The following is a 26,463-nucleotide window of genomic DNA, read 5'->3' on the forward strand; positions in this document are numbered from 1 at the left end:
CCTGTTACAGTACTCTTTCATCTTCTCAAACACCTGAAAGTAGTATGGTCAGACACTTAATCTTGGATTATTTGGACCTTGAGATAGTGTTTGGTTCACTGCATGACTGTCCTCTATTAAATTTTTTTTTCTTTGGATGTTTGGACATGCACTATGGGCTTTTGAAAAAAATCTTGCACCTTAGTATTTTTTTAGATCATTTATGCAAGAAAAAATTTTAAACTTTGTTTAGGGGTAGGATGTTTTTTGAAATACCTTTTGTGTCATATTCTGATGGTAATCTGAAACAAGTTTTAGATCTTGTTTTATGTTTTGCTGCAAAGTTCTACATCCATTCAAAGGAAAAAGATTATTTCTTACTAACCCAGGGAGAGGAATCTTAGCCATGAAGTTTCTTAGCCTTTTATCATGCTGTGCAAGTCATGTCTTGCTCAAAAGGTCAACACCCACCGAACATGTTTTTTAACAGTTCAGTGGTCTAAGTAGCTGCTTTTCTTGCAGCTGAAGGAACCTTTCCTATTATTAATGAACATGCAGTCTTTTGATGATATGACATCAAATGCTATGGGTATTTCTGGGTTATGTGCTAAATTATATATATTCAACACCAAAGCAGCAATGACAAACATAAATAATGTGTTGACCATATACTCTTACAGATTATTCTCTTTCAGTTTAATTCCTTGCAGCTTTTCCCAGTTTTGCATACATGTATGTATTTTTGTGAAATATTACATCAGATTTCTTTTAAGTTCAAACTAAAGATAGTTTATTTTAGCAGCTGTTGGAGTTTAGCTTCTTTGTTTCTGTTGCCACAGAGTTCTGTGTCTATTCATGTAGCAGTCAGCCTAGCAAGGGTTATAATATATAAAGTTGGTTCACAGATTTTTTTTTAATTGCTCTTTGCAGCATCTGTTACAGTCTGGGATCAGTTATTGATCTCTTTAGAAAGAGTTTGGGTTTTTTTTTTTATGCCTTAAAAATGCAGTTATATTATTATGAATTTTTGTTTGTTTGTTTTTGCTTAATAAAAGCTTGGGATTTTGAGTGAGTAATGAGTACTGACTGCTTGAGTACATAGGATGGAAGTGGAAATTTACATGGTTTAAAAAAAAACAAAACAGCTGTTTGAGATGAGTTGTTTTCAGTATTAATCCTGGTCTCTTTACAAATCCCTTTGGGAGTGAAGAGGGCAGACAAAAGGCACTTCATATCACTGGCATGTTTGCTGAATGACTCTGCTGCTTTAGCCCAAGGGAGAAGGTGGAAGCAGGGGAACGGGAAACTACCAGGAAGAGGAAGAGTATTTTGAGATGAGCTCCTTCTTAAGAAACACGTGAAGGCTGAAGGGCGATGCCTAGGTGGGTCTGAGGAGCTGAGAGGACCAAAGGGCTCCAGCAAGAGGAAACACTTGAAGATTGTAGTAGAAGAAAAATGCTGTTTTGACTGTGTGACAAATAGCTACTCACTTTTCAGAAATTTAGAAAGGTTTATTAAACCTTACCAAAAACACAACAGAAGACTGAATAGAGAAAATGTTACAGCGCCAGTGAGCAAAGGATTTTCCCCACTATGTGCGCACCCACACAATGGAGGTTTCACCTTTTAACCCTTTAGCCCCTCCCAAAATACTGTCCATCGACTCTTTCTTCGCTGTCCAGTGGTGGAGTTTACCTTCTCAAATCCTGATTGGAGGTCAGATGTTACCATAGTGACAAGCCAACCCTCCCCAATATCCCAACCCTGGCTGTCCCTTGATAACAAAGCAGAGGGTAAAATATAACTATAAATCTATAAAACTTTCCTTAACCTATACATGTGGTATTTGTCTGTTAATTGTGAGAGTCAATAATTGCATTACTCATCTATCACAACTGCTCTTGTGCAAAAGAGGTTAGCATCGGGGGCTGCCCTTCCTACCTTGCCTGGGCAGGACTTTGAAGCCATGTTTTCCTCATCAAATGTAAGATGCTGGCTGATCCCTGTACATGTCCAGGCACTGACCCTGGGTGTGCCTGCTTGTTGGGTGTAAGACCACGAGACCTTACAATTTGGGCTAAGTATTTCACCCCAAGACAGGTAAATATATTGGAGTGAGATCTGAAGGTATGCTAAAGTGTGGTTAGTGGTAATTAATGAAAGCTAATTGGCTTATGTTTTTTTAGGGCTCAGCATGTTCTTTCTAGCAGCTTCTTGTTTCCATTGGTCATCTTGTTGCAAATGTCCAAGTAGTTTTTAGGGGATCCAGGTAAGACAGGAGCCTTCTCAAAAAGGCGCTGTTACTTCTTCCACTGTACATACTTAAGGGATAAATTTGAATGGGCAAGATGCAGCTGTGCATGAGGCTGCTGTAGCTTTGTTTTGTTCAGTTTGATCAGCTGCTTAATTTTAAATTCATGGCCTACTTTTGTGTGGATCGTTTTATAGGCAAGCAAACCTATAAAACTAACCAGTAATCTCTAGTCTGACAATGAAGAAGGCACATTTGTGTGAGGACTTTCTTCCCACGTGTTTAATTTTATTTTGTTTCATGCTTTTGTGTAAGGAAAAGCTGTGTAACTTGCACACATGTCACACAGAGGAGAACTGAGTTGAATGTGAAGTAATAGCTGTATTTTAAGAAAAAACAATTTTATGTTGTGAAAAATTAGCCTAGTATTATTAGCAAGCATTTGAACAATGTTTGCTGATTGGTGAGGGTGCTGTTTATTTTTGAAGCTTGTGTTTTAGCAGACTTCAAGTTACTATCGTTGAAAAACAAGGATTTTTTTTTCCTTTTTTCTGACAAATCACTTCCCTCAAGCATCTCCTGCAAATGTTTGGACTATGCTGTATTTATAACATGAGCTAAAAGATTGTACTAATACGTAGGGAAGTAAAGGAAAACTGTTGTGCCCTCTCAATTATTATACTCTTGTCAAGGTCTTTGCATCTGTTTCATTACTAACCAGAAGAAAATGCTGGAGGAGAACGAAGGGTTTTTAAAAGTCTTTCCTTAGCTGAGGAGAATTTCCCCTTTTTCAGGTACTAGGCTGTCTTCCAAGGACTTCCACTCAGCTGGGACAGGAATAGCATGGTGTGGAGTTTGGGCACTGCAGGTTATAGCAAGTAATGGGATGCAGACCTTGGTTCAGTGATAGCTGATATCACCTCTTTGCACTGTTGAATGTAATGGCAGTCAAATTTTGACCCAGATGCATGTGATACCATTCATTTGGAGTTCAGCGGAGTATAGAACATAATGAATGCTCCAGTGGATGTTGTTAGCATGTCACCTGGATTGGCTTCCTGGGTTGCATCGTGTCTTGCCCGTCATTCATCTGCCTGGATCACTGTGGTGCAATCTGGATCCTTGGTGGCGCTTCATGTGCTGATATTTGTTGACAGCTTCACCATGTGTCTCCCTCTGGATCAGACTTCTTTTTTCAGGATCAGCTTCTGCCCCTAAAGAATCTCTGTGTAAGTTATTCCCAGGACACATGCCTTTTTTTTTTCATTTATGTTACACTACTTCCAGGATATCCTGCCTTTTGTGTTTCACAACTTGCTGGCAACGGGAAGGATTTGCATGGCGTCAGTCCTACAGATGAGCTTGCAGCTTCCCATGCTCTTTGTCGACTGCCTATACCAAGACAGATTGCAAATGGAGTTTGTACAATCGAGCAAGTAAAACTGGCTGCATCAGTGTGGTTTTCTCAGGATGAAAGAGATGCTGGCTTTTGCTTTACTTATCAGCCAGGCTTGGTGTCTAGTCAAAAGGGTAGCAGATAGATGCAGGACAGAACATCTGGTAGAAGCAGAATTTGAAGACTGGGGAAGAGTGTTTAATCAAAATCTGTGTTTTCTTCTTTGTTTTCTGCCTTCCCCCGTGAAGAATGACCAGTGTCATACCAGTTAGCACTGGATTGGGAATGGCTATAATTACTTGAAAGCTGTCAACCTACAGTTAACCCTGCTCATCAGGCTGAGGTTTGGAGAGTGATGTGGAGGACACGTTTGCTGCAGGGAACATTCCTGTCATGGCAAGCTTTGCTCATGTGTGCCCGGCACTGCCTGGGAAGCCCTGCAGTAGAACGTGCTGGCTCTCTGTACAAGACAGCAGGAAGGAATACTTTGTGTTGTTGCAGGCTGTTGTGAGTTGCTGCTCTGCTGGGGACTCCTTTGGCTTTTCACAGTGGTCCATGCACCAGATGATAGCATGCTGAGCTTGTTCTGCTCAGCAAAGCCCCTTTTCACCATGCCAAGAGCACCCTCACAAAGAAAGCCCTATACCTTTTACCTCCTAAAATGCATGTGGATTCACTACATTCCTGGATCAAAGTAGCAGTCAGTCTTCCTGTTTTGAAAAAAACGGAAGTGGGGAGAATACTGTTGCTTTGAGATGAAGATCTGCTTTTCAGGCTAATTTTAGGTGCAGCTTAATGTGTAAGGAGGAGGCAGTTTAGAGTAGAAGGCCTCGACAAGGGGACATCCAAAAATTTCAATGCTGATGTTGAGCAGAGTAGTGTAGGCAGAAGCAGCCACATGGGAAAGCATAATCTGGAGCAGTGGCTGCTGAGCTGGATGCATGCTGGACAGGGGAGGCTGAGCAGATGTGATTGATCTTGCTGGCTGGGCTCAGAGGCTCAGCACAGAGCAGAATTAGCACAGCTCCACTGGCATAATGGGCAGCTGTGGGCCTCTTGTGTTCCCCAAAACAAAAAGCAGTCCAGAGCATTGCAACGAGTTTTTTAGATAACAGTTTTAACTCTAAATGAGAGTTTCTTTCTAGAAAGAAACTTTTTTTTAAAGGCATTTTGAAGCTGGGAGAAAAGATAAACTAAGGAATACCTAGAGAAAGGGGAGAAGCCAAGCATCAAACAAGATGAAAATCATTCACTACAATCAAAGCCTATCTTTTATTCCACTCCTACAATAGAAGAGCAGGTCAGGCAAAAAAATCAGTTGTCTGTCCTATACCTCCCTGATGCTTTTCAGTATAAATATAGTTCAAGAGACCTTTAGTGGTAAAAGCTTACAGGAAGGCTACTGTAGTTATTAGAGCACTTTCTGAGTGGCTCAGCCTTCATCTCTGAAGCCACACCTGGTGTATTAGGGTTTCCTATGCTGTTATTTCTGTTACGCTGGACATGTTCCCAGAATTCTGTCAAAAGCTTCTGTATCAAAGGAGGATCATCCCACAGCACAAGCTGCTGAATGAGTGGAGAAATTAGGTAAACTACAGCATCCAGTAAAACTTGAATGAGTTTTATAGAGTGGAAGCTGAAAAAGCAAATGCTTTTTTTATAACCTTTGAAATATAATTGTGTTTCTCTCTTGTACTTGAATCTCAGCAACTTTTGCTAACTTGTCACTTCTAGAGAAAAGTTTATTATTTCTTAACAGACATGCAGTGATATTTTTATTTTAGGAAATTTAAATTTGTATTCTTCACAGGTCATAACACTGGGAAGTTAGCCAGCATGTTTCACCCTTGTGTCTGAAGGCAGCATAGAAACTGGACGTGCAGGCATTTTAGAAGGCATTTGATTAATCTTGTTTCCTTTATTGTTCTGAAGTTATTGGAGTTACTCAAGAGGCATGCATTTTTTTTTTAAGTTAGAGTAAGCTGTAATAGCCAGCAAGTTCTCTTCATTAATCACCCAAGTAAAGCAGAAACTCTGGAAGCTGTGAAATTCCTCTGAACAGAACATTGATGCCAAAATGCAGTGTTTTTTCTTGTTTTTTATTTATTAATAGAAATAGTTTTTATTACGGTTTTTATTTATTAATAGAAATAATAAGAGAATTCTTCAGATTTTGTGTCCTTCAGTCAATAAAAGGAAGCACATACCTCCCTGTAATTGAAGTCAGGTATGCTATTGTGAAGGGTGGAACAGGACTCTTTGTAAAGAGAGGTGGAGTCTCCATTAAGTGGTACTGATTCATATGTTGATGCATTTTGTAAAATAGGTCTGTTGGTTGATTGTGTTTTGTTTTGGCTTTTTCTTTAGTTCAGTGGGTTGGAAGTTGTATCATTGGGCTGTGCAGTGCTACATTTTACTCTTTTTGAATTCAGTTGTTCTTGAGTTCTTGCCTCAAGACTTCATGTAGGTCACTGGGAGGAGGCTGAACCCCATGTGATTGTTGCTGTCTCAGCCCCAAAGGAACTGGAGTTTTCTGGGTTCCTGAGGAAGCACCTGACTTGTAATAATCCTCCAGGATCTTCATCGTACTTACCTTCTACACAATTGTTTCTTTTACACGGTTTTGATTTTTTTCTAAGATGACCTTAGAAGATCTCTAATCATATGATGATGTGAAACAACTGTACTTAAAAACTTCTAGTTTTTCAGTTCTCATGAATGATTCAAACTCAAGAACTCATCCCCAAGGAGGACTTTTTACTCTAGAAAGGAAATACAGGAAATCTATGTGGAGTTTACTATTAGCTTCCCCCTGCCCATCCAAGATGGCGCTCAGGTCATTCAACCGTGTGAAGAAATATCCATCATGAAAATAGATTTGAAACATTTCTATTCACAAGGAGGAATTTGAATTAATAATATCTAACTTTCTAATTAATAATATCTCTTGATGTTGAATTCCTGATCACTGTAGCTTAAGCTCCCATGGAGCTCAAATTTTGGGTGAAAGAAAATATTTGGGGAAAAAAAAATCTATCTGAAATAAAAAAAAAAAATATTTGCTGGAATATAGGAAGTGCTGAAAACTTCCAGACTGGAGTTCTCAATAGAATGCTTGAGTGAACTTGGCTTGCTGCACTGTAGACCACAGGTCCAGGAAGCTGAAGAGGATGCTTTGTAAAGCCTTGAGAAGGGGAGCAACAGGTTGTCTTGTTGTGGGTCCACTGATGATAAGTTTCACATGACCTCACAGTCTTTCCTTCAATAGCAGTACAGTTTCTTCTGCATTCCTCATCTTTTAAAAACTAGTTATATATTAGTTTTCCATGAAAAAAAGTCAGGAACTGTTTTGTGGTTTGCTATTTTGTCATCAGCCGGGTGAGGGTCTTGCTTGTAATCAGGAATATGTCAATTAAATGTTTTTAACCTGAGGACTTTGCATGTGACTTTTTGAACTGTTTTCTAGGCTTTTGGATTGACATAATTAGCATTTCTGAGTTCATGGAATATCTGCAAATGCTGAAACCAGCCAGGAATCTGGCTGGTTCTCAAGTGTTTTTGTCAGAAAGCATTACTGCTTACCTTTGGTTGTGTGTATACTGAAAAAAACCCGAAGAAGTTGCTTTGCAGACTAGGTGTGACAACTTTAAATTAAATAGAGAAATATTAAACAAGAAAAAAAAATTAGTCTTAATTTAAAATCTGTGTTAGTGGTTAAAAGTAATTCTTCAAAACATTTTCAAAATTGTGTTTAAAGTAGTTCCTGTTTCTAGTCTATGTTGTCTGTGTCCACTGGCTGTATATTACAGCTTTTTCTGCTAGATTGAAGTATTCTGTAGCTTGTTTTCCATGGAAATATTACAAGTACTTAACCTGTCATTACATGACCCTTACTGGTTTTTTATTTGGCAAAGAGTTGTTTAAAACCAGGTGGGATTTTTGTGTGGCTGGTACTGAGCATTTAGAGGAAAGTTGTGCAAGGAGATGTCTTCCTTAACCTTGGAAGAACAAAGGGATGTGGCTTTGAGGTTAGACATTAGTAATAATGTATTTTAAGTGGGAAGGATTTTGAAACTATTGATTTAGACTGTTGTAGGATTGGAGGAAGGCTTTAAACATGCTGCTTTTCATCACAGAAGATGTTAGAATTAAAAGAAAAAATATAAGAAGATTTAAATATCTTTGAAGCATGCTTAAGAACTATTTCACGTTATCCTCTTCTCTAATTGATTAACTGGATAATAGGTTTAAATGTACCAAATAACAAAACCCCTGGATTTCATAGCAACTGATCTGAAATGATCTAATTAAGTTTGGGTCTTCTTCTTGAGTCACCTGGGTGAATCCTAATGATGTATAGCAGATTACATTAAATTGGATTGTGCCTGTTTCTTGGAAATAGTGTTAAGAAAATCAGAAATTTCTTCAAGAATGTCAATTAGATAAAAGTACTGAGTGGAAGTGTCTGTTTCATGCTTTCTGGTCCTCCTCACTTATATGGGCAAATCCATTTGATTACCTTTCTTGATGGTTTTGATACTGAGTGTATTGACTGTCCATGGTATATGCAAGCATGAAGCTGAGACATGGTTTGAACTTGTGATGTCATTTTGCTCATTAAAAAATCATTTAGTCTTTTTGATTTCTGGACCCCCTGAAATTTCTGCTGAGCACCATTGTGTTGAATTTCTGTCATAAATTTCATATGTGTGAGGTCTTTGAAATATTACTTTTTCTTAATCTCCTCTTCAGGGGCTGCCAAACCAGCAGTTATTTTTAACTGTTCTAGAGGACTGTTATTTAAATCCTAAATTTTATATGGGCCATATCTCTGCGATCCACAAAAAGTGCCCTAGTTTAATAGTTGAGAAACACAATGAATGTGAACCATCCTTGACAAGAAATAGCTCAAGGAAACTTTGGTGGTAAGTTCCAGAAGGTTTGCTAATGGAGGTTCTGTTATATTTTCCTTTTTTTCCTTTTATGTTGCACAAACACAAGAACAAAAAATACAGTTGTTTGGTAAATACTATATGTGCATTCTTCTTTTTGAAGTGGTAAAAAATTTGTATTTATTTTCTGATGATCAAAGTAATGATTTTCTAGATTGTCCTTGAATATCTGAAGTCAGGTTGTGTCCAAATAATTCAGGCCATGCTTGTATGTATTTTAGACTTTTTTTTTTTTTTTTTTTTTTCTTAAATGTGTAGTGATATCAGTTGGGAAGATAAGAACACTTGCTGAACAAAATTTTCTAAGAAAATTTTCTATGGAAAAAACCATTGGGTTTGGGAAGGTCTGAGTTTTAAATCTGAATTGTGAAAATATGCATAATGTTTTGGATATGCCTGTATTGCTGTATCAAATATTTTGCTTTTAATAAAAGGAAACTTTTATGTCTACAAAAGGATGGTATACTCCTTGAGTCTACTTGTAATTCAAAGTTCATGCAGACTTACTTTGTTTATTTTTAACACAGAATCATAGAATGGTCTGGGTTGGAAGGAACCTTAAAGCTCATCTAGTTCCAATGCCCCTGCCATGGGCAGGGACACATTTCACTAGACCAGGTTGTTCAAAGCCACACTTTCAGGATAGAGCATCCTCAAGTTCTCTGGGCAACCTGTTTCAGCACCTCTGCACCCTCTCAGTAAAGAATTTATTAGAAGTACAGATCATACATGTTGGCAGAGATATTTTTCTGTTGTTGCTGGGACTTGTGTTGCCTGTGTTGGGAAGAAGGACACCAAGAAATGGGAAATGTGACTTTTGTCCTGGGTACCTCTTGTCCTGGCAGAGGGATGAGAGAGCTTTACTTGGGTTTTTTTGGTGGTGGTATCTGTGGTTTTGTGGGGAAGAGTTAACATTGCACCAATCCTGTATTTGGGAACTATAAGCTCCTGTGTGTGAGCCTTTTGCACTCCCCTTTAGAGTATTTTAATAGTATATTTCAGTATGGTTTTGAAACAATTTGGATTGGTGTTTTATATATTGTCCATAAATGAAATAAAAGTTTACTTTTTATAATGTGATGTTGGAATAGGAACAGAATTTTTGATACATAGTTAGGTCTGTGCAATTGCAAATGCTAGCTGTGCTTTTGACTTAAAGCCCTAATTCAGATCTCTCCTGTCTGACAAGCAGCCTTAAGATTAGTTACCCAGACTAAGAGAGAGGGATCTATACCCCAGTTTTAGACAGAACACACTGATTGAAGTTATTTGTAGGCTGAGTAAGTACAAGCCTTTGTTTGGACTGCCGAACAGGGTTATGTTGAAACGTGCAGGAACAGGACTTGCATTCCTGTTGCTTCCACGTTTCCAGTCCACAGCATCATCTGATGGGGAGCCAGTGGTGAGTTACCAGCTGAGCATGCAAGTAATGTTTTACTTTGAGACCTGTTTGATTAGACATGTTTCTCCGTGTGTCCTTCCACAGCCGAGGTGAGGGCTGCTTGACAGGTACTTGGAGTGCAGTGTCCCTGGGTGGGCTGGGGAGAGCTGCCTGCTGGGAGCTCACAGGATGGGGACTGCCGGAGCATCTTGGAACAACTGAGGTGGAACTAAAGATCATTTTAATAATACTTTGTGTTTAGAGGGTGAGATCACTACAATTATATAAGCTCTAAAGGGTGGAACTTGTGCTTAGCTGGTGTTTGACCTCTAAGAAGCATAAATTTGAAGTATTGAACATTAGAGGTCTAAGGCAAAATTTTTGAGTTATAGTAGCAAGAGTCAGTCCTTGAGGAGGAAAGAAGGAAGAAAGACTTAATTTATGTTACTTAAAACAACTATCTTTGTTTTAAGGCTGTTTTTCCTGGTTAAGTGATGATGTGTGATTGGTAGCTATATATTATGTGATCACTCATACTCGGTATTAAAGAATAAAGCCTAGAAAAAAAAGGCAAAGTTGAAGTGCAGATAAAAAAGGGGAAAATACTGTAAGCTGGTTTGTCACTTTATTAGAGCAAGAGTCTTATGCCATTAACCTTCAGCAGCTGGATAAAGGATGAGTAGAGCTGTGTCTCCATTAGTGTTTTAGTTCATCTTAGGAGTTTACTGTTGTACTCAACCTCCTGGTTGTCTGCATTTATGGCACTGCAAGCACAGGCATCAAACTGGATCCTATTTGGATGAAACCAACCTGGAAGTTGCTCCTTAGAAAAACACCTGATAGTCTGCAGCTGTGAATTCATATTTAACCAGGGGGACCAGACTAGAGATACATGGTACAAACTAGAACTAGTAAAACCCTCAAGATGTGTGGAGTATGGGCACTGGTCCCTCAGTGCTGCTGTTACACTATTATGCAGTTACTCCTGTTGTATTGTGTTATTTTCTAACAGAGGTGTATATCCCTTGAGTTTAAAACTTATCATTCAGATTTATGTCAGGAAAAAGAATGACTTGAAAAAAGTGTGCAAATAAATATGTCCTCTTGTTTCTGAAATACTCCTTTTATTGAAATAATGGTTATTTTTAAAATTATTACAATTAGTAAAAAAGAAAAAAAAAATCCAAACCAGAAACATCTCAAACTGACCATTCAAGTCTTCTTGAATAAGATGTCTTTGATTTTGAAAGCATAATATTTTGTTTGCCCTACAGTGTGTTCAGTTTAATTCAAAATATTGTAGGAATGACTAAAAAGCAACAAAATGAAAGAAGTGTGTTGTTTAGAGTTGAAAATAATATAAGTGTTTTCATTTACCATTTTGTTCCTTAGGTGATAATTATTTTTATATGCTCCTAATCCCACCACAATGTTAAATTATTGAATATTTGTTAAGAAAGGAAAATGAAATTGAAACTAAATATCCATGTAATTGAAAAAGAAAAAAGTGCCCATGATAACTGCAATATCTTTTTATTTAGCAGAGCTTCACTCTGTTGTCTGATCTTAGATCCACTACTCCCTTAAAAAATGTCTAACCATCAGTTTATCACTGGATTGACAGTTCTTGGACATCTAGATTGAAAGCATTGCAGCTGAATTAAATGAAGACTGCATGGGCAGGACTTGGTGACCTGGTTTTATTTCTTAGATGAGTTTCCTAGCCTCTGGAGATCCATTTTTTGTATAAAATATTTTTCATGGTCTGAAATGAAGGCTCAGGTGCCACAAATAAATGCTTTGAGCTGCTGACCCCAACTGGGAAATAGCAGTGCCAACATGACCGTGCTCATTCTCCCAGCTGTAATTGTTCAGGAAGTTTTGCATTTAAAAACACCTGAGCTGCATTTTGTGTCTGAATTTACAATCTGACTAAAAGCTTTCCTTAAGTCCACCTCTTGCTTCTTTGCCAAAATAAATAGGCTGATCTTAGCATGTGACTGTGGTGGTTTGTCCTTTGCATGAGCTTCTGTATAGAATTTGTAATTATGCTTAAGGGTTGGTCGTGGGAGCCGTGATTCTGCATAAATTGTTTTCAGTTTACTTTCACATCAGATGTATTGAGACTGTGTGTGCCTCTTCCCAGCCCCAGGGGTGGTTCTCTTCTCTTGCCTGTGCAGAGTGTGTGTTGGTTCTGTTGCCTGTAGGACGACACCTGCTATTGAAAACCTTGAAGTTATCCCAGACTTCTTCTAAAATATGCATTTGGCTAAGCCACTTGGGCAGAAAATTTATAACCATTTTTGTGGTGTTGCTGGTTGGTAATTTTTACTCATTGTTGGCTTTAGCAGAATCATGAGCAGGGATGCACTTTCTTGCAGCATGCATGTTAAATTAATAAATAACATTTTATATGTGATGGGGATGGGCAGTCACATTCAGATAATCTATTTGAGATTAAAATCAGTTGGTGAAATGCAGTTGGACTTTGATCTCAGTCTTCTGTTTTCTGAACAAGAAGTGATTGTGATGTTCTTGAGCTGGATTTCTTGTAACTCATGGTTCATAAAGGTAGTGGAGCTATGGGAGCTGCATCAGTCCATTTGAGATACTGAATCAGTAGTAAGAAAAACAAGCTGTTCATCTTTGGCTGTGGCAAAATCTGTGCAAAGATTAGTCCAGAGTCTATAATCTGCATGACCCTGTACCAAGGTTTAGGGATGCCTAGAACTTTCTCAAACCTTGCAGCGAGCAGTGTCTTGCCAAAAAATGAGAGAGTTGAGCTGTGGTCAGGATGTGGCTAATGTGGAAGTTGTTATGGCCTGCAGTTTTCCCTGCTGCCAAGATCCTGTCAGTGCTAATAGCAGATTTTGTCTGGTTTGTGGCTGGCCAGATGCCAAGCCTTTACAGTACTTGGCCTTCTGTGAAAATACAAGCAATTTGTGAATAGTACAAGAATTAAAGGTTATTTTAGAGTCACAGAATGGTTTGAGTTGGAAAAGACCTTAAAAGAGATCAAGTCTTACCCCTCTGTCCTCACTAGGTTGTTTAAAGCTCCATTCAACCTGACCTTGAAGGTTTCCAGGGATGGGGCATTCACAGCTTCTTCAGGCAAACCTCATTGCAAATAATTTCTTTTTTACATCCAGTCTAAATCTATCCTTCTTCAGTTCAAAACTGTTGTCCCTTGCCCTGTTACTAGGGTCCTTGATAGAAAATCTCTCTCCATCTTATAGGCTTCCTTAATTGATGGAAAAGCCACAATAAGGCCTTTCCTGGAGCCCTCTCTTCTTTATTCTGAACACCCCCAACTCTCTCAGCCTTTCTTCATAGGAGAGATGTTCTAGCCCTTTGATAATTTTTTATGGGTTTTAAGTGTATTTTATTCCTAAATCATATACTCCAGATTTTTTTTGAGATTGAGATAATGTTAATGATCTTTATCTTTTGTTGTAATTACTGTTTTTTTGTCTCATAGTAATGGACCCACTATACTCATCTTTCCAAGGAAACAAATGGGAGTTGCTGAAAAAACATGTTCTGTGTCACTTCTTGGAGTAGCTTTCTTGTCTTTGCTGTTAAAATTGTCTTAAATGACTCTCATGATCTTTTACATTAAGAGAAAGCTTTCAGTCACCTCCCTCAGAATTACTGTTTTCAATGAGATCTGTGAACTTGTAAACAGGTTCTATTTATTTATTTATTTATTTGCATACAATATTTGAGTAGATTTTGACAAGAATCTTCCTTTTTTAGTTGCGTGTTTCTGAAGGGAGATTTTTTCCTGCGTTCACTGGTTCTTTGCAGATAGTCTGCTCATTGCCTATAAACTACACCCATACTTTTTGTAATAAGTACAAGCTGATATGGAGAGAGGAAAGAGAAGTTTGAAACAGGTAATGTAACTGTTTTTAGGAACTAATTCTGTCTTTGAAAGAGTTATGGATTCTCTACAGTGAGGGATGGCAGTAAACAATTCCTGGATTATACCTGTTAATTCACAGATGCTGATTGTCATTAGTTTCCAGTGTTTTCTCCTCTAATAAAGTGGCCAAATCAAAGTTTGAAAACATCTGATTTATTTGATATTTGTTATACTGGTAGTAAGTCAAAAAGTACAAATATATTTTTTCCTTGCCCAGGCTCTTTGTGTTGGTTTGAGGTCAAGCATCTGAGGTTTCCTGCACACCCTCTAGCAGCCTTTGATGCTGCCATCTGAAGTGCTTAGTTTATTTAACTTGGCTCCTGGCTGAGCATGTATTCTTAGTTTTCTAAAATATCAATCCCATTTACACTGATATGTACCAGGAGTTTGGCAATTTTTTTATTGTTGTACTTTAAAAAAACTTACCAGGCAAATGTGTCTCTGTTCAGTTATTTATGCATATGTATTTATCAAACTGATAAAACTCAGTGCAGGTTGATTGGTTTCTTATTTCTGTATTTACCTAGTTTCATTTGATTATTCTTCAGCAAGAGGGTTATATAACTGAAGTTCAAAACTTGACAAGACATGGGTTCAGAGAAGAGGTCAGAGGGTATGTTGGTCACCCTCAGGAGCCCCTGGGGTATTTCTGAATTATTCACGGAGGCAGCCATGGAGAACCAAGTTACTGATAGGCTCCGGCTTATGATTCAGCTCTTGACTTTCTCTGCTGGAATTGTAGGGCTGCTTGAATGTCAAGGGCTTAGCATCACTCATCTGAAAGTATAAAATAGATGGTATTGTCACTAGGTAGTGTAGGCTTTCTAATTAAAGTATTTTTCTGAAAAAATATTTAAGTTGTGCAGAGTTCTTGAATTGCTGGTGAATTAACAAAAATTCAAAAGCACTCAAAAGTGGGGTTTGTTTTGTAGTTTATTTTTTTTTTTGTTTGGCTTGGGTTTTCCCCCCTTAAACTGGTGATTAGGAATATTCCTCTGATTTTTTTGTTTGGAGGGTATGAACTTTTTTTGAGTTTATCTGTGTTCATATGAGTTAGAATAAATTACTGGGATTCAGTCTACCTCAGCCTGTTTTTGAATCAGCTGGACAAAAGTTGGTATAAAATGCAATATATTCTTGCTTTAACTGGTACAAGGCCCTGGTGGCTACACTGAGATGTGCTGTAGCCAACATTGATGGTAGTCTACAGAGGATTAAAATTCTGGTGTCCTGATTGCTTATCATAATGAGCAGCTTCTGCAGTTCAGATGATGGAAGCCAGTGACCATGTAGTATTGGTATTTATATGATAAATAACCAATATTTATGATAAGGAATCCATTTCCTTTTAAGTATTTGGAAATCAAATTAAGGACTTTCTTAGTTTTTGTTTGTTTGTTTGTTTGTTTTTAATTTGCATAATTAGATTTTCTACTTTTTGTGCTGGGGGTAGGTCCCTTGTATTTGGTATACTTAGGCCAATTGGTTGCTTTTGTTTTAGCTTGTATACAAAGCTCAAAGAGAGACTGTTAGGTGCATAGGCTTAAAAGAGAATAAACATATCAGTTCTTGTATTAGGTCACCTGAAGATGAGCAATAGCTTGGCAGCAGCACATGCTAGGTGGGGAAACAGGGCACTCTAATTTGGCAGTAGGAGAGTATGAGATGTAGAAGATGAATGGGTGGGGAAGGCTGAAAAATGACATAACCGGAGGAGAATTTAGAGTTCATTAGCTTAGAGAGAGTCATCCTCAACCTTCAAGAAGTATTTGCTCTTTCTCATGTTTACACTTGGAAAAAGTGGCACATGAGGATATAAACAAATACACTGTTAAAGTGCTAGCTGAAGGGGTTTGAAGTTACTTGACCTTGTTGAGGCTGCTTATGGAAGATGATTAAAGCAATTATCCTTGAGCACTGCTGCCAGTGGTCACACAGCATGACTACTGCCACAGAGATGGTTAATTCCAGAGTTCACCTTGTCTGCTCGAACTACTCCAGCTAGATCTGCAGGAGTGCATCCTATGTGTTCTTTATATATTATGAGATGGCTTAAGATACTTTTGATTTTGCTTTGATGTCTTTGTCTGTTTGGTGACTTCTGCCTTGGTATGTCTTTTCTTCCCCTCTCGCTGCCTGCTGGTTTCACTAGGGCTGGCTTGCAAAGCCTGAAAGTGTTAAGTTGAACAACCGCTTTCAAAAGTGGTTTTATAGCCTTGTTAGTTCTGTTTTTTCTAGTCCTCATTTCTCTTTTGTAATGCTTCTGAAGTGGTGTCCAGACAATAACTGAGGAGCTTTTTCTTTAATTTTAACTTTGCTGCTGAAATTTGACACTGTTTTTGGTGTTTTGCTGCTTTTCCTCTTTCTGCTTGTTGCTATTACTGGAGTAGGCATTGCTGTTGGTTGAAAATGCTTATGCAGATCCCCTTGGCATGCTTAATTCTTGGTTTGTCAGGAAGCTTCACTCAGGTTATTTTAATGAACAAGAATTGGGACAAAGACCTCTCTATTTCTTAGTACAAACTAAAATAAGAATAACGTTCTTGAGAGAATAGTAGCTTAAAAACTGTCAGAACAGCAGGAATTGCAAAGGAAATAATCAAATCTTGCTGATTATAATATGAATTGAGTTTTAATTTCTCAGTGTCATAGTCAAAAGACCACAACCTCTGTGGTTAGAATTTTACAAACTTACAGCTGTACAAAATTAATCTCAGTCTTGTATAACAGTAGTTGCATTGGACAAATATTTGCTTGTTAACGTGCCATATATGTTGCTGTCTTCCTTTGCTAAGTCTCATTTGATCTTCCATCTTCCCCACTCTTGTAATCTTCTCATGTGTCATCTTCTCACAGTTCATGGGAATGTTTGCTGTTTGTCCTCTGCTGGTGTGCCACAAGTGATCTTTTACTGTGTACAGCCCCTCTTGTGGACTCATTTCCACTGCCATATCTGCAGAGTTGGTATGTTTGTTGAAATTGCCTAAACTCTCCTTCCTCTGGATTTTTTGAAGCTTCGCTGTAACCTCCAGTGGCAGATTTCTTTGTCCATGTGAGGTTTATTTTTATTTCTTGTGCAATACTGAGAATTTTGCACTTAGCAAACAATACCTGAAAGACACTTGGCCTTACAGAAATCTCTTCAGTTGATGTTCAAATTATTTTGGATAGGCTTCCTTCAGTAGGTAGTTTTTTAATGGGCTACATTTTTTTAATACAAAAGGTGCACACACGTACAAAAGTGCTGACTGATTCAATGATGCATTTGAAAAAGCATAAAACACATGTATTTCAAAACTGAGGGTTCTTGGGCAATGCCTGTATCACCTCATTTTCAGGATGGTAACATACATTAAATTCAGTTGCTATGGGGGAAATTTCCTACCATTAATTTAATTCCTTATTTTTAACAGCTTATTTTGATGCAATAGCCATTTAAATATTTGCAGATAAAGTAGTATTTTTTTTCAAAGTACATGTTCTGAATCATCTCCTGCCCTGCATCAGTACTTTTCAAGGTGGTCACGAGGGGAAGAGACAGAGCAGGGAGCAAGGCCAGGAGGGTAGTTGGGGTGAAATGGCTCAAGCAGCAGTTAACACACAGGAAGATGAGATGGTTTAGTGGAAGCTGTACAGGCCTTTGGCTAATCTTGACCCTACTACACACCTTCTTCTGTTCCTTAAAATTTGTTCTTCCAGGAGCATGGATGTTCTAGGCAAAAGTGTTTTCAGAAATTACATGGAGTATTGCAGTTGTGCTTTACTGATTGGGAATTGCCATGTTTAATGTAGAGAAAATAAGATTTCTCCTTTGCTTAAAGCATGAGAGACTGTCTTGTCTTTTCTTATTGAATAGTAAACACAATAGCAGAGAAGGTATTTCCTATGTGAATGTTAAATACAAGTGAATATAAATACAAAAGAGTGGTTCATCTGGAAATACTACAGAAATCAGTTTGTGGTTGCTCAGTATTGAAAACATGCTGATGCATGCAAATACATGAAGAAGAAAATTAGCATGCCATGAGAATAATTTCATCAGCTGTTGTGCTCAGGTTGCCCCAGGCAATCAGAGCAGGTAGCTTTAAAAGAAGTTTTTATCTAGTAATTCTCAGATGTGGACTGATTACTCTTTGTTTTAAATGCATACATCTACAAAAGGTAGTGACAATTAACAAGTTGGGGTTACGATTTTTCAAAGCAAATTGGTTTTGAAGGTACTTCTGTGCTGTGCTGTATTGTAGTCTATTTCTTCTTTTCCAGTTTGGCAGAAGTCCCTTCTTGACAGAGTTACTTTGCTGATGTTATTTTAGGTATGAAAAAGCTGCAGTGTGACATGGATAAACTAGAATGTGTTAGAGCAGAGTTTTGTAGTGAATTGGAAAATTAGATAATAAAAATTGTATTGATTTAATACTCAGTTAAACAATGGAGCTATAACCGTATTGTAATTAGCTCAAATAAAAATAAATCTCTGCTATAGCTGCAGTTCATTTGAAATACCCTGTCAACTGCAGTAGAGAGCTGCATGCTGCCTGAGCTTTGATTTGGAGAAGTTTCAGCTGAGCAGTAAACTAGGGTTGCAAAAGTAATTTGTCTGACAGTAAGGTACCACCATGTATGAATGTTTTTCTCTGTCTAGTCTCTTCTGTATGTTTATAGGACCTTTCCCTGAGTATTCTCATGTGTTTGCTGAAATCAGCAGATTTTTGAGCAGCTCTTAAACACACAACTGCAAGGTGGTTTTAATAATAAAAAACCCCGTGTTTTACAATGATAATTTACTACTATACCTATTCTAATTAGTTTATTTTCCTTGGACTTAGCCATTTTAGTGAGTTACTGTTGGTTGTTTAATGAAGTCTAATTTTTCATTTGTTTTAATTAGTTAATTGAGCAATCAGTACAGTGCCTTGGTATAGCAGACTGTTCATAGGATTGTGAGTAGGATCAGATCATGCAAATGCCTGCCTCTGGGCTCTGGCAACAGGTTTAAAATTGCATTAGTATATTTTGCCTTTGTAGAATTCTTTCACCAGATGGTAGCATTTGATTTCCTTTTAAATAGTCTATAACACCCAAATGTAGTTGTATTACATTGTTTTAAAATCAATACTACTTAGATAAACATAAGTGGGAGGAGGATAGTGTGTTAGCTTTCAGCTGAGAAATTCCTAGTTGTTTCCTGTACTCAATGTGTTATATAGCTAATTTTTTTGAGAAAAAAAAAATTAAACATTCTCCAAAAGGGGGAATAATAGTGCAGAAAAAAAGTTACAGAAATATTGGTGGGTGTTTTTCTTGGAATCTGGGCAGTGATTTGTCTTCCACGTTGTTTGAACATTAGTTCTAGTGTTTAGCCAGTGCTGAATGTGTTAAGTACTCTTATTGATAATTAAAGAAAGGTCTATTATTGCGTACCAATTATGAAGAAATAAAATCTGACATTTGAAGGAACAGCTATTAAGTTTACCAGCTTCAGGCAAAGGCTTATTTTATTACTATCCCTCTTGTGCTCAACAGAGAGAAAAACACCAGTACTCCCAAGGTCTTTCTATGTTGAAAGAGAAAAGGGCAGCTGGCTTCCCACTTGCAAATTCTCTTCTTCAGTTTTGGAGATGTCATAATTGTGGAGACCAAAATGATCCAGCAACTTAAAATCACTTAATGTATGTTGAGCGCATATATACAAATACAAATGTGGATAATAACTTATTTTGTCTCCTTTTTTGAAAGCATCGTCCAGTTTACTCCTTGTGTTTCGTGGTGTTGCTATCAAATTTGCTGCCTTAGAGCTTTTAGCCTGGGCATGAGTCTCTTTGCTTGCATTATTTTCAGAAATGGTGTGCTCTTTTAGCAGTGTGATGGACTGCATGTAGATTGGATTTAGATGGATGCATAATGGGAAAAAAAGTTTGTTCCCACTGGTGGTTTCTGTTCACTGTAAAATGCTGGTCTGTAAACTGGCTATTCAAGAGCTTGTTCAGGAATAGGCTTCCTGCATCTGTCTCAAGGCAATGGCACAATACATCAGATGGGTGTGTAAATAATAGAGCAGCTAATACCTGGTAGGTTTTGCTGTCCAGTTTCAGTGTGCTCCCTGCCAGAGTCCCAGCTGACAGAAATGGAGTGGTGCTAAACCCAAAATGTTACAACTGGTTTTTTGTCATTACTCAGCCAGAAGACTGTATTTATTAAAATTTATTGTCCCATTAATAACTGATTCACTTGTATTTAGATTCTTTTCATCCAGTGGCATCTTAGATGTTTCCAAAGCCTCAGGTACTCTTCTTAAACTTGCCTTTCCTGAGTGGCTGAATTCAATCACTGCTCTGTCCTTCAAGAGGATTTTTTCAGCTTGTGACACTCCTCTGTCATAATTTATTAATGAAGTATGAAGTTGCCTTAAGAATATGTAAGAATGCAAAAAGCCCTGTCAGTGAACAAAGCAGAAGCATCTGGATGTGAACTGGGGAGGCTGGATTCCTACTTTTGCTGAAGTTTTGGCAGTAATTTTAGAGTTTGTTTCTCGTGCAACATGGTTATGTCCGGAGCTCTGACCATGCTACTTGGGGTGTAAAAGACAGCCTTGTTTTTAGTGGTTGTGTGACATATCGTTTAACTACTATTTTGAACTAGCATTTTAAAAGCAAATGATAGGTTTGTGAAGAAATGAAGGCTTGGTTATATCCAGAAATAAACTCAGCTGTTTAGCAACTATGCCCACGATGGCAGTTGGATCTAGAGGTCAGGTCTGACTGGAAAAAAAATCCTTTTTCAGTATCATAAAATAAAGAAAAAATGGCCAACAGCCAGTTGTGAGTGAATACAGATGTTGTTTACAGGAGTTATCATATACTGATGGCAACACATGATGAAGATGCTGTTTTGTAGAGTTCATGGGCTGTGGCGAAAGGGTGTAAGTAAACACAAGTAAATGTGATACTGGAGGTTTTAGAACATAACTTTCTGTGTGTAGTTAAAAGAAGTTACTATGTTCTGTTCATGGCAGAATAGTAAATCACAAGTTTTCATCAATATTTCACATTAAAGTTGCCAAGAAATAAGACAGCTTGCTGTTAACTAAGATCAGCAGCATTCTCAAAGAGATCACAGCCAGTCTTTTCCTTCCCTTGAAACTTTCTAACCTGTCCTTGGAGGCAGTAAAAAGCAGGTTATGTGCAGTGTGTGCTGACAGATTCTCTGAGGGGCAAGGATATCCTTTTCTGCTCGTAGTTGTACAGCTTTCTGGTGGGCCAATCACTCTTTTTCCTTGCTGCTGCTCATGGCAAAGGTATTGGTAGCCTTCATTGTTTGTGAGAAATTTTGGATGTTCTTTTTTCCTTCAGATATGGGAAAAGAAAAATGTGGGACACTTTCCAGGGCTTTCCCTAGCCTTCTGGAGTTTGTTGCCAGTGCTTTCTTTGCTTCTTGGCAGGCTCATTTCTTTCATGTTGAGAGAGGCAAGTTACACCTTGGTGGTATGAGATTACTTTTTACAAATTTTGGAATCACTAAAACATGTCAGTTTAGTATGAATGAGTTTTGGAGGGGAGTAAGGAATAGTGAGGAGAAGTGAGCCTTTTAAGCTGAGTGGACTCTATTCTTATTAGGGTAAGGACTATAAAGTAGGTTTAAAAGAAACCAAAACTACACCACCAAAAAAAAAAAAAAAAAAAACCCAAAAAACCCCAAAAACAAACAAACAAACAAAAAAACCCCCACCCAACCAAACCCCCCCCCTCCAAAAAAAAGAAGCCACTAAAAAAGTAACCAATTCAGCATATTTGAAATGGCACCATTAGCCATTCAGAGTGTGCCAACCTTGGCAATCTTCCTGGTTAGCTCAATGAGTATTGCATGCCATCAAGTACCCCCTTTTAACTGGGAGCTTATTTAGCTGTATAACTTGAGGAGCATAAGGTTTGAATATCTTGGCCTTTGCATGTTTTTCACTTGCAGATCAAAATTATTTCAAAACAATTTTCATGTCATTTTTAAATAGAAAATAAAGTTCCTTAAGAGGATGACCTGTAATGTTGTAATAGTGTCAGGAGGGTCAGCCCTTAAAAGACTTACAGAATGATAAATCAATTGAGACCACATATATTTGTGGCTTATTTGAAAGCCATATGCTCAGCCACACAAAAAGAGTGAACACATTCATTTGTCTCAAATGCCAAGAGACTGGATTTCTGCTCACATGCCTCAATGTGTGCTGTAGCAAAAATACAGATATTTGTACACCAGTTCAAGTACAGACAAGTATCCATTAGTCATATGCATGCACATACATGCATATGTGTGTATCTTTACATGTGTATCCATATATGTGTATATACACACTCCTAAGTATAGTCTTGACTTTGAATCGGTCTTGCAGTTCTGCTTTGATCATGAGATAGACTCCCTTCTTAGTTCACAAGTTAGGGAAGCTGGATAAAGAGCTTCAGGGAACAATGTGTGGATCCCACGAAAAATGATTCTGGTCTTCAGTCTTCTCCATGCTGAAGTCCAAGGGGTGTCCTCTGTTGGTGAAGCACTGTGAGCTGGAGAAAGGCTCACTCCAGTCTGCAGCAGCTGTCTCCTTTCATACTGAATAATAAAAATAAACATCATAAACTAAAGCCTGTGTCATAAATCCTGTTAGTTTATTCAATTTGTATACAAAGTGTTTTGATTAATTTTAGTTTTATTTTTTCTTGCAGGAAATACTGGATAAATCCCACAATGGAAGACGGGAAGCCCGTTTGGGCTCCACACCCAACTGATGGGTTTCAAATGGGGATGATTGTGGACATTGGCCCTGACAACTTAACTATTGAACCTTTGAATCAAAAAGGCAAGGTAAGTGTGTCAAAAACAAAGGAACAGAGAAAAAGCATACAAAGAAAACACCTTACCTGTAGGCCAGGTCTTTGCCACTATCTTCAACTGCACACAGCCTGAAGGAGTGGAAAAACAGCTTTCTGTTCTAAGTTTGACTAAGGATCTTTGTTCAGCTTTATTGTATTGCAGTGGATCCCTCACACAGTTATCTGCATGTGCATTAAGTATGTACTCATGAAAGAGAGGAGGTTTGGATCTCTGTAGCCATTTGATTCAGTACTGTATGTTTGATTTTACTTAATTAGACACTGATTAAGAGTCTGCTGTTAAGATTAGCTTCTCTCTTTTTCCTTACATGCATAGGAAGGGTCCTACAGGGATGTGCTGGGCCCTGGCTAAGATTAGATACCATTAAACTGATGAAGACTGAGAGATGAATCCTCTTAACTCAAGTACCTTGACAAATAATATGATGTCAAAAAAAGGTCTTATGGAATTGCTACATCAAATTAAAGTCAAAATAAATGTAACTTCTAAAATGAAGACCTAATTCATCCTAATTAGTGTGTTTCAATGGCTTGATTTATTATGACATCTTTCAGACTCAGTATGTCGTAACTGAATGTCAGTTTTTACAGGAAGCACCTTATAGCTATCAATTATCCTAATTCAAATGGTCAGATTCCTGGGTTGTACTAGCTAGAATAAGATTACACTGCCTTAAAAGTTGTGATTTCAGTGTTTTTGAAAATATTTTTGTGCTCTTTCTAATAGTTTTGTTTTTTCTTACATTCAAGGATGTAAATAAGACAACAATGTGTTTTGTAACTTCTTTTTTATGTCAGCAGTTGGAGAGAATGCTTTGTCACAGGTCAAAAGGTTATGCAGCAGTCCTTCCTTTTGGGGGAATGTTTATAGGCATTCTTTTTTGTGCATCTTGGAGAGGAAGTTGATTTTGCCTTCCTTAGACATACAAAACAAGTATAACATCTGATTTTTGAGTGAGACAGATAAAGTGTATAGGTTTAATAGTAGTAGTAGTATTCATTTGTCAGATTGAGGAGGAGCAAGATTATTCAGACAAGGATACTAAATACTCCAAATCTATGGCTAATATTAAAATGACTTAAATAAATTTCACCCCCATTGCTGTTTCTGTTTATATTCCCTAATGGTCCTGATGCCATAAAAAGCAAAAGCCTTTACACTGAAACAGAAACAATAATAATGATATTTCTGAGTAACTGCTTATTTCTAACATGTGCTCCTTTCAGTGACCATAAATAATTTTAAAAAACCAACAAAAAACCAAAAAAAATGATCCTTAAATACAAATATTTTGTTTCATGGTTTTCTCAACAACAAAAAAATCTCTTTTGTCCAGGGAGTTTGTTATTCTGCTGTTGGCTGTTTTGAATTAAGCAGATCAATTAAGAGCCTAATGTTCACTCATCTAAGGGAACAAACACTTCACAGTCTAAATGCTGTAGAGATTATGGTCCTATATTTTAAACTATCAAAGTTAATAAATTATCCGTATATTAATAAAGATGGAGTAAAAAGTTTTCTTGGTTACCTTCTCAGTCTTTTCAAGGTGTCATTGATTTCTTTTTAGAGAAACATTTCTCACTGCTTTTTGACTCTTTAAGACGACTCTGTCCTTGTGCACTTAGACCATTCATTTGAAATAGTCAGCATTAATACTTATTATTACTTTGTTTTCTTAAAATGGTAGTTCAGAAGCACTCTTCAGCAAGAATGCTTGATCCAGCAGCTCTGGAGCTGCCCATGATAATTACAGGGAGGAGAGGAGTAACCTGATCTGTAAACATATCTGGGCAGTGTAACTTATTATTATTTTTTAATTTGGGTCATTACCATGTCATATGTGTTCTCTGTAGGCACTGGTAGCTTACCAGAGGCCACAGTCTGAACAGGAAATGTGTATGCATGTGTTTGATTATTGCTTTTTATGACACTCTTGTCAATAACTGCAGTATATGCTGCAAGGCAGCAATTTCATCATGCCTTAAACCCCTCCCTCCCATCCCCATCTGTGGCCAGCTCTGGCACTGCAGAGTGGCACCATCCCAGCTCCGCCTGCTGAGCTGTGCGTGACACCCCAAACGAGGTCAGAGACCAGATCCAACTGGAAGAAGTGGAAAGTTTTCAGGATGGCAGAAAGCAGTGGAAGGGGGGCAGAGGAGCTGAGGTCATTGTGGTGGCAAGTTGCTTCTCATTATTAAACCAAGTTACCCAGTCCCGGTTCTGTGGAGGTTCAACACACCAATTCACTTAAACCCCAGCAGTAGTAGTTTTGGGCACCACAGCCCATCCCCAAATGATTACAGTTCTGTGCAGAACTGTGTGTCTAAGGGAGGTGGGGATCTGAGTCACCCAGCCTGCCCTGCACAAAGAACAGTACAGTGAGCCGCAGGAGCGTTTTACTGGAACAGGGGATGCACGTGTCACGTGATGGGAACCTCTTCCCAAAAAGTAGATCATCGGCTTGCAAGGTTTATAAATGCTGGGACTGGAAAATAAATGCCAGGAAAAAAAGCCAGAGAAACTGGAGAATGCTTTGCTAATGAGCATGGTTGCACCTAGAACTGGAGTCCTGCCCTGAGAATGGGTTCTAAAATTGATTGGTTGTACCAGAGTGGGCAGTCCTGGCCCATGGCCCACCAGCAGTCACATGCTGGTGATACAAGGAAGGAGGCAGGTAGAGAGGAAATCAGCTGTTAAACTCAACTAGTATTGTGCTTTCATTTCTCCTTAAAGTGTTCTTTTCTGAATGTACTGGGATTCATAATCTTGGATCCTAGTGCATATATCTTTTTGTTCTTTGAGGCTAAAACAAGGAAAAGGCGGATGACAGTGAAATTGCCAAATGGGGAATTTACTCTTTTCCTGGAGGTAGCAGATGTAAAGAAACTGATTAGGAGGAGATGCACTGGAAGGGCTTGCATCTTGAGATGCCATTCTGGGCATCATGGGGCACTGAGGAGCAGGGGGCAGGCACTTAAAGCATCAGCAGTCATGAGTTTCTGGCATTCATTGGGAAGGTGTGAGGTGCTGCAGGCACTTGCTGACGCCCCTTCTGGCATCAACTGAGAGACACCTTATGGCTCTGTGCCACTTCTGAAGGGCCATGGAAGGCTTTATGGGCCACCTGCTCTGGTATGCTGTGAATAACCAGAATGGTATTTTTCCCATTTTTCCCAGCTGAGTATAAAGGAATAAATGTACTTTGAAAGTAAGGATCAGAATGTTCAAAGTTCAGTGCTTCAAGCTAAGGTGTTTTTTTTTTTTTTTTTTTTTTTTTTTTTAACAGTGAAACCGTGTGTGCAACTTACTTGCACAATTGAGCCTGCTCTTGTCTGTCTTGCACACAGTTTGTACTGCTGTAGGTTGGTTTGTGAAATACAGCTGAGAGTAGGGATGTCTGCTGTCTGTATCTGGAAAATATAAAGGAAGGCATGGTTACATGTATTGGATTACATGGTAGAAAGAAGATCCTGTTTGAATGGAAAGATATCTTTTTTCACTCATCTGGTTTCTGGGAGAATAGTTAAGATTGCCATTGGATTTCAAGAGTTGTTTCATTACAAAGACTACAAAAAAAACCCTTCAGAATGCCCTAAACCTTGTTTTGCTTCCTAAGACTGCTTTATTGTCTCAGAAGATTAATACACTCTCCACTCCATTAGAAAAACTTATCCTAGGTTATGATTAATGCAAAAGTCTTCC

General features: G+C 38.1%; 1 protein-coding gene across 5 annotated transcripts in view; it reads left to right on the top strand.

Moving 5' to 3' along the window:
• Positions 1-26,463, top strand: part of MYO6 (myosin VI) — a 101,364-nt gene that overhangs the window by 7,274 nt on the left and 67,627 nt on the right. For 4 of the 5 annotated variants that reach the window (XM_068183869.1, XM_068183870.1, XM_068183871.1 and 1 more), the window contains one exon: positions 22,593-22,731. In XM_068183869.1, coding sequence (XP_068039970.1) covers positions 22,615-22,731 — 117 coding nt within the window. In that variant the 5' untranslated portion in view covers positions 22,593-22,614. Of the gene's footprint in view, positions 1-9,957; positions 9,981-22,592; positions 22,732-26,463 lie in introns of those variants that run through there. The other variant, XR_010997075.1, reaches the window with a different exon arrangement.

This window comes from Anomalospiza imberbis, chromosome 3, assembly GCF_031753505.1.
Source record: "Anomalospiza imberbis isolate Cuckoo-Finch-1a 21T00152 chromosome 3, ASM3175350v1, whole genome shotgun sequence".
Taxonomy (NCBI): domain Eukaryota; kingdom Metazoa; phylum Chordata; class Aves; order Passeriformes; family Viduidae; genus Anomalospiza; species Anomalospiza imberbis.